This window comes from Salvelinus sp. IW2-2015, linkage group LG13 (genome assembly GCF_002910315.2).
Source record: "Salvelinus sp. IW2-2015 linkage group LG13, ASM291031v2, whole genome shotgun sequence".
In the NCBI taxonomy this organism is placed as follows: Eukaryota; Metazoa; Chordata; class Actinopteri; order Salmoniformes; family Salmonidae; genus Salvelinus; species Salvelinus sp. IW2-2015.
The window spans coordinates 7,379,669-7,393,539 of NC_036853.1; the positions used below are offsets into that span (position 1 = coordinate 7,379,669).

Here is a 13,871-nt window from a genome sequence, read left to right on the forward strand (position 1 = left end):
TATTTTTTCTTTCTTGGCTTTTCGAAAAAGTTAAAAATAGCCTTCAGACTAAGCATTACTTCACTCGGTTCCAGGTTGGAATGGTGTTTCAGGTTTCTGTTTGTTTCCACAGAAACATTTGCTGTATAGTTTTGGGAATAATAATCCTTGGGTGCAAAGAAACCGGTCCAGGGTAATACGTCCAAAATCAGGTTGTAGTTTGGAGTTTGATTTGGAGTGAAGGTTATGTTGTTTAGTTAAATCCTTTGACTATTGTTGATTTCTCCATTTTAAATTTAACAAAATGCACTGGATTGGTTGAAATTATACTAAATTTACTGATGTTACAAAATATTAAGAACACCTTCCTAATATTGATTGCACCTACTACCCTTCATAGACACTGAAATATTTTGTCTTGGCCATTCACCCTCTGAATGGCACACATACACAATCCATGTCTCAAGGCTTAAAAATCTTCGTAACCTGTCTTCTTCCCTTCATCTACACTGATTGAAGTGGATTTACAAGTGACATCAATAAGGGATCATAGCTTTCACCTGGCAGTCTGTCATGGAAACAGGTGTTCTTAATGTTTTGTCTACTCAGTGTATATCATGCACAATTTTGACAAGGTGGAAGATATATTGAATGTATACTGTTTTTCACATATTTGTTCATTGGTTTTCCAATATGTTGATGCCATTAAGAGTAAAAATATAAACTTGTTTTACTCCATTGTTTGTAAACAATATAACTGTACAAATAAATAGTTGGTCGCATAAATGATTAAATGTCATAACCATGTAAATATGAAATAGAAAAACCGAATGGACACCCCTTTGTTAATAAGTATTGGCATTAATTCACTTAACGAGGCATGGAATAATAAATGTCTTTTGAATGTTTGAAATATCAGGTGATTTGAGTCATGCTGCTTCAGTAGAGAAATAAATACAAATAGCTCTTGAATGTTGTAAAAAAAAATGGTGTGTAACTGATGTGAAATGGCTAGCTAGTTAGCGGTGGTGCACGCTAATAGCGTTTTAATTGGTGACGTCACTCGCTCGGAGCCCTTGAAGTAGTTGTTCCCCTTGCTCTACAAGGGCCGTGGCTTTTGTGGAGCGATGGGTAACGATGGGTGTGGGTGTCAGTTGATGTGTGCAGAGGGTCCCTGGTTCGAGCCCAGGTAGGGGCGAGGAGGGACAGAAGCTATACTGTTACATGTGTAAATACTTGAGTGATGGTGGCCTCTTACAATCAAGGCCAGTTTCCTGGAAACAAGCCTATACCAGGACCAAAACATCCTTTCAGTAGCTCTGTTGAGCATGCATTTCAGTCCAGSAGTAAGCTTACGCTGCGTCCAGGAAACAGGCCCGTTAAAAGTGCAACACACTACATTTATAGAATGGGTCCAGTGTTATTTAATTTATCCTTTAACTAGGCAAGTCAGTTAAATTCTTATTTACAATGACAGCCTACKCCGGCCAAACCCTAACCTGGACYACGCTGGGACAATTGTGTGCCSCCCTATGCGACTCCCAATCACGGCCGGTTGATACAGCCTGGAATCGAACCAGGGTCTTTAGTGACGCCTCTAGCATAGATGCAGTGCCTTAGACCGCTGCACCAATCAGGAAGAATATGGTTTAGAAATACCAGATATTTTTCTTTAGATCACAAGCCCCCCCCAAAGAAAATCCTCAAGGAATTCAGAAACGAGCCACATTTCATAAATTCAAACAAAACATATTGGTTTTGTGGGCCTTTTTATTTCACAATCCTTTCAAATGTACAAAAACAAAGACATCGTACAAAATAAAAGGAATTCACCATAACTCCCCTCTTCCAGAAATAATAAACTAATAGATGACCGGAAATTGGTATTGTACCAAAGTGCATCAGAGGTACAGACAGACCAGGGGAAATAATCTCAATTTCATTGAGACAAAAACAAAAAAAAATATTCAGGCAGGCCCTGGACACCACCGCCACTTTCCACAGTGTTCGCAGAGCGGCAGGACCCTCATCTCAACTGGGCTCAGAGCATTCTGTAGTTCACTAAAGATTGGAATATAATTTAGTTGTCAGTGTTTTCCCTCCTCGGAATGTTGGTGCCAGTTGAGCTTCTATAGCTCAAGCTTCTTCTTCTTGGTCGTCTCCTCTTCCTGAYCCACCAGGGGGTTGGTGGCCTCCTTCTTCAGGTAGGCGATTAAGTCACTGACCTCACGACCTCCCTGAAAGAAAAAAAAAACATTGACAAGCCAGGTTAGCTGTAGCATTAATGTGACACAGTAAGTCCTACATGTGAGTGAGAGTATCCTTGGAATCTTCTATGAGCCAGAAATTATAACGCATGAATTTATATCAAAGATTTTTTTTTACAACTAAACCAAGCTAGACCAAAGCAGTTGTTTCAAATGGGAACAAATGAGTCGTAGTGGGCAGAACAAGCACYAGCTAGCGAGATCCTATTTGCATATCCTAGTCTATTAGCCTCAATTAGCCTTTTCACTCCTAAACAATTKATATTTTTCGGTTTGTTTTTTATTTTGGCAAAGAGTGAAGTCTACAAAAATATAGACTATATATATATATATTCAAAAAATTGTCCACTGTTCATAGCAGATACTAGTTTTGGGAACAGAAAAAAACAGTATTGAGATCAAACGTTGTTTCACCGATGAGAAAATTAGCAGTGTCAACCAAAATCCATCTCGTTCCATCTTCTCCCATTGGCAACCAACGGGCTTCCTCTCATCACCATATTTGGTAGTGAGTGGAAACGCCAAGCGGATGCTTCACATTTATACATCCGGTGAAATATCTGGCTCATTGTTCTATCTGGGGTTGTGTGTATACTCGGGACAAACCTCGTATTTCTTCGGGCTCATTTTCTGTCCAGCTGGAGCGAAGAAGATGGTGGGGAATCTGAAACAGGGAAATTAAAAGCATGATTATTAGGGTGCAACAGACATGACATGTAKACCGCCTGCATGTCAAACACTCGCTAAATAGTTAGGACTGTTGGAGATGAATCACTCACCCTCTGACTTCGTATTGGGATGGCACGTCATTGGCTGTGGCATCCATCTTTGCGATGACAATGTTGGGATCACTGGACAGCTGCGAGGTAGAAGTGGGGGGGGTTAGTCTCACATGCCAATGTAGAATGGCCATAATCACATCATTTCAAATCAGTAGCCCTTACCTTCTCTCCCAGCTCTTTCCACTTGGGCTCCAGGCTCTTGCAGTGGCCACACCAGGGGGCATAGAACTCAATCAGCACGTCCTTGTCCTCCTCGTTCACAACGGCGTCAAAGTTCTCAGCCACCACAGTCTGGAGGACAACAAAGGATGGAAAGGGTTGGCCTTGGTGAGAATGGTTTACACAGACAAACCTTGACAAGCCATGCCTCTTCATGGAGTAAAACAGGGACATCTGTCAGACAGCGCAACAGACATAGATCCTCCCTCAAACACACCGCTCCAATTGGAAACCATCGAGTCGCTGCTTCGATTACACATTTTGTCCGATTTGAGAGCGCCCAACCGCTTGCAATGTCAGTCTCAAGCGCCGACTCACCTTGACTGGGCCGTCGTTGTTCTCAGGGATGGGCTCAGACTTGAGGTAACGCTTCAGCTTGCCGTCAAAGTAGTCCTGCAGGAAACGCTCCAGGGCCTTGCCGTCACGTCTGTGTAAAAACCCAAGACATTGTACTGAATCAGTAGAGAAATAAAACCCAGACACAGGAAGTTTCTACCTGTAGGAGGGCACCATAACCTGTTAGAGCTGCTATATTCAGTGGAAAGTGTACATTTAACTTGCTGGTAGTAAGACATTACATGTGTATCAATCTTTGTCTGCTTCTAAACTGTGGTCCTGGCTGATATCCTTTGTTGCAGAGAGTTTAAAATGTCAAACTTGGCGACAAAGCCCCAAGAGCTTTTTAACATTTTTCAAGGGATGCTTGAAAAATGTTACTTGAGTTCTATGGCAGATTAGACCGAGTGAGTGAGAGGACACTCAAACAGTAAGTGAATTCCCTAGTTAAATAACAGGTAGCACTTGTATGATCAATAAACTCTTAACCAGTAAATTCTCAACCAATGTCCATCACCCTATCCTAAGGGATACCATGTCCGAAGTGCCATTTGGAGTTGCGTGGTGATAAGTGACACTTACGAGAACTCCTCGGTCATGACGTATTTGTCTCCCTTGGCGGTGCGGATACCGACCACAGGAAGCTCCCCGGAGCTGGCGTCCAGGCCCATCTCAGCGATGTCTTGGCTAAAGCTGTTCTTGCTGGCCACGGCAAAGTTCAGCTTGTTCCCCTGGTCCAGGAAACCCTTGGCCACCTTCATTACCCTATAGACAGTGAGAGATAGGGAGTTGGGTTCATGCATATAACAACACGTTGGAACATTTATCATGCATCCTAAATAGGCCACTGAAATGCAAATCTGTTGCAAATCTCCATTGAACATGCTTTACCATCTGTGTCTAGGAAACCAGCCTTCAGAGTACACAAAATGAGGTACAAGTTGAGTCTTGGGGACTGACAGCTGGAGAGATTACACTTTAACAAAACATAGCACACGAGACAAAAAAAGGGTTCCCTCCTGGGAATAAGTGTTATTTATTAGGGACCCTACCGGTTCCTCCAGTAGTTGGAGCCCTTGGGGTTCTTCTCATAGTCCACATCATAGTAGGCCACCAGCAGATCCTTGCCCTTCATTTGGTCCTTGTTGTCGTCAGTCATGTGGGGGCACATTCCAAAGCTGACGGGGAAAGAGAAAAATGCAGTGTAAGAGGTACAACTTGTTTCATAAATGTCAGCATGCAAAACYCAGTAGACTAGAGGTACAACTTGTCAAGAAAAAAAAAAACATTCCCTCATTCTAGACAGTGGGATTGAACAAAAAAATTTTTTAAAGGCTGCTCTTGACAGAGAAACTGGTCCATGCGTCTCCCAAGAATTCATTCAATAAMAATCCCTTCAAAACTGCCTAAATGGTTCATCACTGCCAAAAGGGAGAACATAGAGGTAAAACTCACATGTTGTCCTGGATGAACTGCTTGATCTTGGCGTTGGTGAACGTCTCCTCGCTGAACTTGACACTGCTCTCTTCAAATTTGTTGTTGAGGCGTGATGGACGGAACAGAATGATTCCCCTGCAATAAAAAAAGAACACAAGATGATACTGGCGTCAGATAACACATCAAACAAGAAAACGCAAACATAATGAGCATTATTAATAAGGGACACAAACTGGTGAGGGTCCAAAAAGGTGACACTAAATTTTTGCACTGAAACATGCAAATAAATCCCTGCTGGGGGGGGGAAATGCAGGTTAACTAATTAAACAACAAAGACTATAATCTACATGATCAGTCTCTGTGTGTAAAATAAAAAAAGTGGTTCATGTGAACCTAACTCACAGCAACAAAAAAAAAAAAAAAAAATGTCATTTGTTGCCTAGACTTTACTGCAAATGACACGCAAGTCTTGAGAAGAAAAAAACAATAGACTAATATTGCAATTAGCCACGACAGCCTTTATAATAGAATGCTTGTGACCACACACACATCTAAATATTGCACTTGTAAAATGRTTTTAAATCTTAAAGTAGAAATAGAATTGCTCTATTATAGTGGCCCCTATAGTAGACATACTATCAAGTGCACAAGGCTACATGTGTGCAAAAATATAAGGTTCAGAGTACAAAATGAACCACCCCCTCACTCACACAAAAGTTCAACACAACAAAAGCAATATCTGTGTGCTACACTGCACGTTATTACATTGTACACGGTCTGCCTGTGGACATCTGTTCTACAATGTGCCAGCAGAGCATGATACCCTTTGTTGTCATACTTGATCTCTTTCAGGCAGAGAGTACACCTGGCCTACCCCTTTTTATCCCCTGTATTGAGAAAGAGAGAGAGAGGGAAAGTGTGTGGTGTTCCTTTCACCTCTATAGTGGCTTCCAGTTTAAGCCAGGCCCAGCTTCAGCTACACTTGATCCCTGAATCGACTTGTTTAACAAGCAACACCTCATTTACACTTAATTCTCTCATTCTGAAAATTAACCACATACTGTAGAGGGAAAACATTAGATCACAGATAGTAGTTAGCTAGTTAACCTTGTTAACATTTCACACAGATTGCCAGGGTCCAGTAAGTGTAACGGATGTGAAATGGCTAGCTAYTTAGCGGTGGTGCGCGCTAATAGCGTTTCAATRGGTTACGTCACTCGCTTTGAGACCTTGAAGTAGTGGTTCCCKTTGCTCTGCAAGGGCCGCGGCTTTTGTGGAGCGATGGGTAACGATGCTTCGTGGGTGACTGTTGTTGATGTGTGCAGAGGGTCCCTGGTTCYCGCCCGGGTTGGGGCGAGGGGACGGACGTAAAGMTAAACTGTTACATAAGCAACTAACGCGCTATAACTTGAGGAATGGCAAGGAGTCGTATCCCAGTTAATACTATAGCGAATTGGTTAGGTTACTAACGTTAGCTCATCTGATGTTGTAAAGTTAGCTAGCTAGCTAGCTAGCTGTCTGACTTTATTAGCCAGCTAATTTTCAAACAATAGACTCAATTATTTGATCAGCTAAGTTAGCTAATGTTGCTCAACATTTCTCTGGCTAGCTTACAGAGAATTCGATCCAGCTAACAAGATACTTAACAATGCTAATACTTGTTCCACCACACTTTCTCCCTCATCTCAAACTTTCCAAATGKCAGGTGTTTTTCAGTTACAGCTCATGAAGTAAGCTCCATCACCCCCGTCTCCGTGGTCAGGCTTCTCACCTACCTCTTAGGTATCGTTCAGGGGACGCACTGCTGTAAATTAACTGGCAAACTGCCTTTGCACCCTACTGCCGTCTTTCCAGAGCGCGCGCTGATTCTGTAACMAGCAAATAGGTTGTCTCTTCAGTTGCATGCTGCATTCTGTTATGTGAACGATTGGCTGAGCCTTGGATACAGCCAGTATTGCTTCAAATGCGCATCACTCGTTCGCTTACAGCCAGTAGTGATCCAAAGCKCCCCCCTAAACTTCTCATCGGATTTACACGATTCACGTACGTCACCTATTTTGGATTTAAAACAGCGGATTTCACCAAAAGGTGACTAGTTTGTGTCCCTGATTAAAGTGACAGTTCACTTAAAATACAAGTTAACATGATTTTCCACTTACCTTACGCCTACAGTGGAGAAAACATGTTTGTATTTTGAGTGAACCATCCCTTTACAGGGATGAACAAGCCAATAATCAGAGAACACTCACTCTCCCTCTACGCCATGTTTCTGGAGAAGCTCCTCTGAGTTGGTGTGTGCAAAGCGGAAGGACTCTCGGAGGGCACTGGCCGACTTCAGGAACTCTGCTTTGGCTGGGCTTCCACCGTCGGCAAAGAAACCTGGACAAYACAGACACAGGAAACACAGCATACAGTCAAATATCAGACGACAAAGGCAAAAAGTAGACATTTTACTCAGTCATTTGGTTTTGTTTATTCATGCAGAACTCAACTTTAAGGCAAAACCTACCCACAACACTTGCGTCACGGTCTCCGACATACTTTGTGAAATCTGCCTCGGTCTTGAGCTCCACGGAAGCTGGGCCGGCCTGCTTTTTAAGATGGCTGACAATTCCATCTGACAGAGAAACCATTGAAATACATGCAATATGTGGATGCCAGGCAGTGACTCTTGTCTATAAACAAGACGACATTGAATGTTAAGGCTAAATACCTGCATTTCTGGGTCCATCGTAGGCACCAGCGTCCTCTCCGTCTCTGAAGATCTTCAGTGTTGGGTAACCGCTGACTCCGTATTTCTGGCATACATTGTTGTGGACCGTGCAGTCGACCTAAAGCAAGATGTCAGGTGGCCATTACTTAGTGTGACCTAGAGTACAAACTGTGCAACTAGCTCAGTTTATAGAAACCTTATGGACATGGCTATCTTTACAGGAGTGTGGGGTATTACACACACAACCTTTTAAGACCAAAAGGTCAAAATGTAAGGTGCATTAAGTGACTGAAGTACCTTGGCCAATCCGACYATGCCTTTCAGACGTGTGGCTGCCACCTCATACTCCGGAGCTAGTTTTTTACAATGGCCACACCTACAGGACAAACAAGTGAAGTAAKCTGATAATCTGTAAAACAATAAAATCTTGGCCCTTATGTTGCCTTCCCAGGCAGTGATCCGTTCAGGCCTTAGCTTGAAATCTAGKGGAGTGGGAGTTAAAAGCAGGTGGAATTTGATACCACCGTGACAGATCAAATTGACGTGTAAATGGACGTTGAAATAAATGCAGCCGCAATGGTTTGAGAATAAAGGAAATCCACATAGTGCTTGGAAAATACAAACCTGAATGAAGTCATCAAATCTGATCAACCATCTTGAAAAGGATAGATTGCTCTGATTATCTGAGGAGGCCCTGCTCAACTTTGACAGCATTGTTGAACTATGTAAAGGTTTTGGGGACCAATCGGGAGTAGCCACCCAAGCTTCACTGGCCAATCATAAGGTTACAACTAAACTAATATTGTCACTGAGGTATAGAACCTAGCAGGGTCATAGCCAGAAGAGATCCATCATTTGTCAAATTAACGACAGATTTGACAGGTTAGAAAAATGTATGCAGCAGGTTAGGATAATTAGGTTAAGGTTAGGACTAGCTTTAAATAAAATGCAAAAAAATATATTTTGATAAACGCTGGATCCRTCTAGCATTGACCACGTAGCAGGCGTAAAAAAAAGAAACGCCTGAACAGAAGCCACATTCAGTTAAGTTGTATCCTTGAAATCCGGATGCATCAGAATTGTGCAAACTCTGCTAAGGGTGGATCGTCACTCGTTATTACAGCCACAGTCATAAATAATTATGGCTAAACCCCGCCCATTTCTATAATTTATCTTTTTAAAATCTGATTATAAACCTAACCCTACATGTTTTGTTTTCATCCATTTTTAAGATGGCCAATTTTTACTTTGTGTCTGCGTTAACTCGTGACAACCCAAAAGAGAGGGTTACAACAGTGGCAGGCCAAGCCCCCGACGTCCTTATTGTTAACTTCATTGTAAGGTCATTTCCAATAGTAATAGCTAGTAATTTAGCCTTAAAGCTAAGTCTGAGAGGTAGACAAGATAACTTAGTAAACTAATGATCAAACAAACTACGAATTAGGCCATTTATTATTAAACATGAAACGTTCTGGATAGCCAGGCTCAACTAGTTAGCCAACAAACCAGCAATGTCCATCAGACACCTAACTTAACTAGTTAGCGAACACATTTAATAACGCGTAGCAAAGTGCATTTAACAAATGGGAGCAGAAACGAGTCACGAAGCTAGGCTGTGGCAAATTAGATAAGTTAGCCATYCACTTCCTATGAGCTAACCATTATCAGCTAGGTAACAGTACCTAGCTAGCTAGATGCACAGTTGGGGAAACAATTTTCTAACGTTAATACACGTTTATATACACATTCTAAAAGGAGCATTAACCTTTTGGACAAGCCAATGTTATTCATCTTGCGTGAGTAACAGTATAAACAAAGTAACGATAGTCAACGAGCTAACGGCGTCTGTTCACTGGAGATAAAATTGTAACCATTTAGCTTCAGAATGTAGCTAAGCTAGCCAATAGCTAGCTATGCGTTTCTGTAGAACTTACCATGGCGCAAAGAATTCCACGAGAATCATCCCGTGGTCTCCAATTTTACTGTCAAAATCGTCATCCGTGAATTCAATCACATCACTCGCCAGGGCAGCCCCGGCGAGAACAACAAAGAAAAACAATTTCAACATTGTAAAACGCGCCAACGTCTTCAAGCCTGCAAAAAGAGGAGCAATTTGAAATGTAAAGCTTGTTTTTAATGGGAAAACCTCCTAATGTACAAGGCTTTCTCGCTAGGCCCAATGTTGGAGGCACTGTTCGAAAGAGAACGGGCTTTAGTGGTGAGGATATGTATTACCGGGGCTTCTCAAAGGAACCCAAGTGTGGCATCTTACCATTGGAGTTTGAACAGCGTCATACTGTCTTAATCAGCCAATAAGAGTCCGGCACACATTATTTCCTTGTTCACGACCAATCTCCATTCATCTCCTTGGCTTTGTCGTGAATAATTGCATTGAAGATATCATACTGATATTGATCACTTAGCTCAATTCATCAAAATACAGTAAAACAAACGTTATTTGTTTGAAAAATAACATACAATCACAGATATTAAAATAGTCTTTATTATTATATTAATTGCCTATTCATATCTGTTCATGACAGTCTATGACTTGGGTGACTTGAGTGTGACAATTTTATGGGCTTTCCTCTGACACCACCTATTATATAGGTCCTGGATTGCAGGAAGCTTGGCACCAGTGATGTACTGGGCCAAACGCACTACCCTCTGTAGCGCCTAGCGGTCAGATGCCGAGCAGTTGCCATACCAGGCGGTGATGCAACCGGTTAGGATGCTCTCGAGGATCTGGGGACCCATGCCAAATCTTTTCAGTCTCCTGAGGGGGAAAAGGTTTTGTCGTGCCCTCTTCACAGCTGTCTTGGTGTGTTTGGACCATGATAGATCGTTGGTGATGTGGACACCAAGAAATGTGAAACTCTCGACCCGCTCCACTACAGCGCCGTTGATGTTACTGGGGGCCTGTTCGGCCTGCCTTTTCCTGTAGTCCACGATCAGCTTCTTTGTCTAGCTCACGTTGAGGGAGAGGTTGTTGTCCTATCACCACACGGCCAGTTCTCTGACCTCCTCCCTATAGGCTGTCTCATTGTTGTCGGTGATCAGGCCTACCACTGTTGTGTCGTCAGCAAACTTAATGATGGTGTTGGAGTCGTGTTTGGCCACGCAGTCATGGGTGAACAGGGAGTAGAGGAGGGGACTAAAAACACACCCCTGAGGGGCCCCAGTGTGTTTAGGATCAGCGTGACAGACGAGTTATTGCCTACCCTTACCAACTGGGGACGGCCCGTCAGGAAGTCCAGGATCCAGTTGCAGGTGTTTAGTCCCAGAGTCCTTAGCTTAGTGATGAGCTTTGTGGGCACTGTGGTGTTGAACGCTGAGCTGTAGTCAATGAACAGCATTTTCACATAGGTATTATTTTTGTCCAGGTGCGAAAGGGCAGTGTGGAGTGCGATTGAGATTGTCATCTGTGGATCTGTTCGGGCGGTATGCGAATTGGAGTGGGTCTAGGGTGTCCGGGAGGATGCTGTTGATGTGAGCCATGACCAGCCTTTCAAAGCACTTCATGGCTATCGACGTGAGTGCTACGGGGCGGTAATAATTTAGGCAGGTTACCTTCGCTTCCTTGGGCACATGGACTATGGTGGTCTGCTTGAAACGTAGGTATTACAGACTCAGTCAGGGAGAAGTTGAAAATGTCAGTGAAGACAGTTGCCAGTTGGTCCGCGCATGCTTTGAGTACACGTCCTGGTAATCCATCTGGCCCCGCGGCTTTGTGAATGTTGACCTGTTTAAAGGTCTTGCTCACATCGGCTACCGAGAGCGTTATCACACAGTCATCCAGAACAGCTGGTGCTCTCGTGCATGCTTTAGTGTTGCTTCCCTCGAAGCGAGCATCAAAAGAATTTAGCTCGTCTGGTAGGCTTCCGTCACTCGGCAGCTTGCGTCTGGGTTTTCCTTTGTATTTCGTAATAGTTTTCAAGCCCTGCCACATCCGACGAGCGTCAGAGCTGGTGTAGTAGGATTCAATCTTAATCCTGTATTGACGCTTTGCTTGTTTGATGGTTCGTCTGAGGGCATAGCGGAATTTCTTATAGGCGTCCGGATTAGTYTCCTTCTCCTTGAAAGTGTCAGCTCTAGCTTTTAGCTCAATGTGGATGTTGCCTGTAATCCATGGCTTCTGGTTGGGATATGTACGTATGGTCATATCCCAACCACGGAACATATTTCAGTCTGTAGTAGCAAAACAGTCCTGTAGCGTAGCATCCGCGTCATCTGACCACTTCCGTATTGAGCGAGTCTCTGGTACTTCCTGCTTTAYTTTTTGCTTGTAAGCAGGAATCAGGAGGATATAATTATGTTCAGATTTGCCAAATGGAGGGGCGAGGGAGAGCTTTGTATGCATCTCTGTGTGTGGAGTAAAGGTGGTCTAGAGTTTTTTTCCCCTCTGGTTGCACATGTGACATGCTGGGAAATTTTTGGTTAAACTGATTTAAGTTTGCCTGCATTAAAGTCCCGGGCCACTAGGAGRGCCACTTCTGGGTGAGCATTTTCTTGTTTGCTTATGGCCTTATAGAGTTGGTTGAGTGCGGTCTTAGTGCCAGCATCCGTCTGTGGTGGTAAATAGACGGCTAGGAATAATATAGATGAGAACTCTCTTGGTAGAMAGTGTGGTCTACAGCTTATCATAAGGTACTCTACCTCAGGCGAGCAATACCTCGAGACTTCTTTAATATTAGATATCGCGCACCAGCTGTTATTTTCCAAAGACACACACCCCCACCCCTCGTCTTACCAGAGGTAGCGTCTCTGTTCTGCCGATTCATGGAAAATCCCACCAGCTCTATATTATCCGTATCGTCGTTCAGCCACGACTCAGTGAAACAGAAGATATTACAGTTCTTTAATGTCCCGTTGGTAGGATAATTGTAATCGTAGGTCATCAATTTTATTTTCCAATGATTGCATGTTAGCAAGTAGAATTGATGMCAGTGGGAGTTTACTCGCTCGCCTACGGATTCTCAAAAGGCAGCCCAATCTGCGTCCTCTTTTCCTCCGTCTTTTCTTCACGCAAATGACATGGATCTGGGCCAGTTTCCGGGAGAGCAGTATATCTTTCTCATTGGACTTGTTAAAGGAAAAAGCTTCTTTCAGTTCGTGGTGAGTAATCCCAGTTCTGATGTCCAGAAGTTATTTTCGGTCATAAGAGACGGTAGCAGCAACATTATGTACAAAATAAGTAAAAAAATAAGTTACAAACAACGCAAAAAAAAGAACAAAATAGCACAATTGGTTACGGGATTGTAAAACGTCAGTCATCCTCTCCGGGCGCCATTTTAACTTGATGTGATTAAAGAGAGTCGCACACTCTATGTATAAAATCCCAGTAATTTATTGGGTAAAACACCAATGTTTCAGTGTCACTGTGCCTTCTTCAGGGTGTGATGCCGAAACGTTGGTGTTTTACTAGAGTGCACAACTCTCTTTATTTATTTTCATAGCTTACAGTTTATTCACTGTTAGTCGGCACCTCTACACTAAATAACTTTCTCTAGGTGTGTGTGTGTGTGTGTGTGTGTGTCAGCTCAATGCTTTTTATTATACTTGAGGTGATTAAACGCTACACCTGATAGGCTCAACAGCTCATACCTTTTGTTATAAACTGCATGCTAAATAACAAGGGTGTGTGTGATGTGTGGTTTGTGTGTGTGTGTGTGTGTGAGAGAGAGAGACAGACAGACGAGGAGAAGTACACTAGTCTAATGGGGAAGGACACACACCAGATGGTGTGCTTTGAGATGTCCCCATCTCCCCCAGTGGGGCAGCACCATCACCATGGACCGCCATCGCCAGGGACGACTGGATTCTAGAGACTAACTCTCCACAGAGTCTTGAATGGAAAACTAAAGCCTTGGGTTTTACCTGGAAATGTCATGGGGGGATTTTACTATGGCGATGTACTTGAGACTCATGTTGAATGTTTTTTGTTGATTTTTTGTTGATTTAAAGCAATATTTCAGATGTAGTTCAGCTTTGCACATATTCCTTTCCATTGTACTGTTTACTGTATATTGTATAATATTGGGGGGCTAATCTTCTGTCTGATGCGTGGGTTCACCATGACTAATGCCACAACAAAGAATACTTGTTGATGTGGTTTATTACATAAGTAACAGATAACTT

The 13,871-nt window shown here is 43.0% G+C and overlaps 1 protein-coding gene across 1 annotated transcript; it reads right to left on the bottom strand.

The window, feature by feature from the left end:
- Positions 1 to 1,731: 1,731 nt before the first annotated feature.
- On the bottom strand, positions 1,732 to 9,949 carry LOC111972049 (protein disulfide-isomerase A3). Its single transcript, XM_023998885.2, has 13 exons — positions 9,668 to 9,949; positions 8,031 to 8,109; positions 7,734 to 7,851; positions 7,530 to 7,637; positions 7,270 to 7,399; positions 5,039 to 5,155; positions 4,636 to 4,761; positions 4,166 to 4,348; positions 3,566 to 3,674; positions 3,191 to 3,319; positions 3,026 to 3,105; positions 2,853 to 2,910; positions 1,732 to 2,216 (listed from the first exon to the last, which is right to left on the bottom strand). The coding sequence occupies exons 1-13, from the start codon at positions 9,799 to 9,801 to the stop codon at positions 2,109 to 2,111; spliced, it is 1,479 nt and encodes a 492-aa protein (XP_023854653.1). The 5' UTR covers positions 9,802 to 9,949; the 3' UTR covers positions 1,732 to 2,108.
- Positions 9,950 to 13,871: the final 3,922 nt, after the last annotated feature.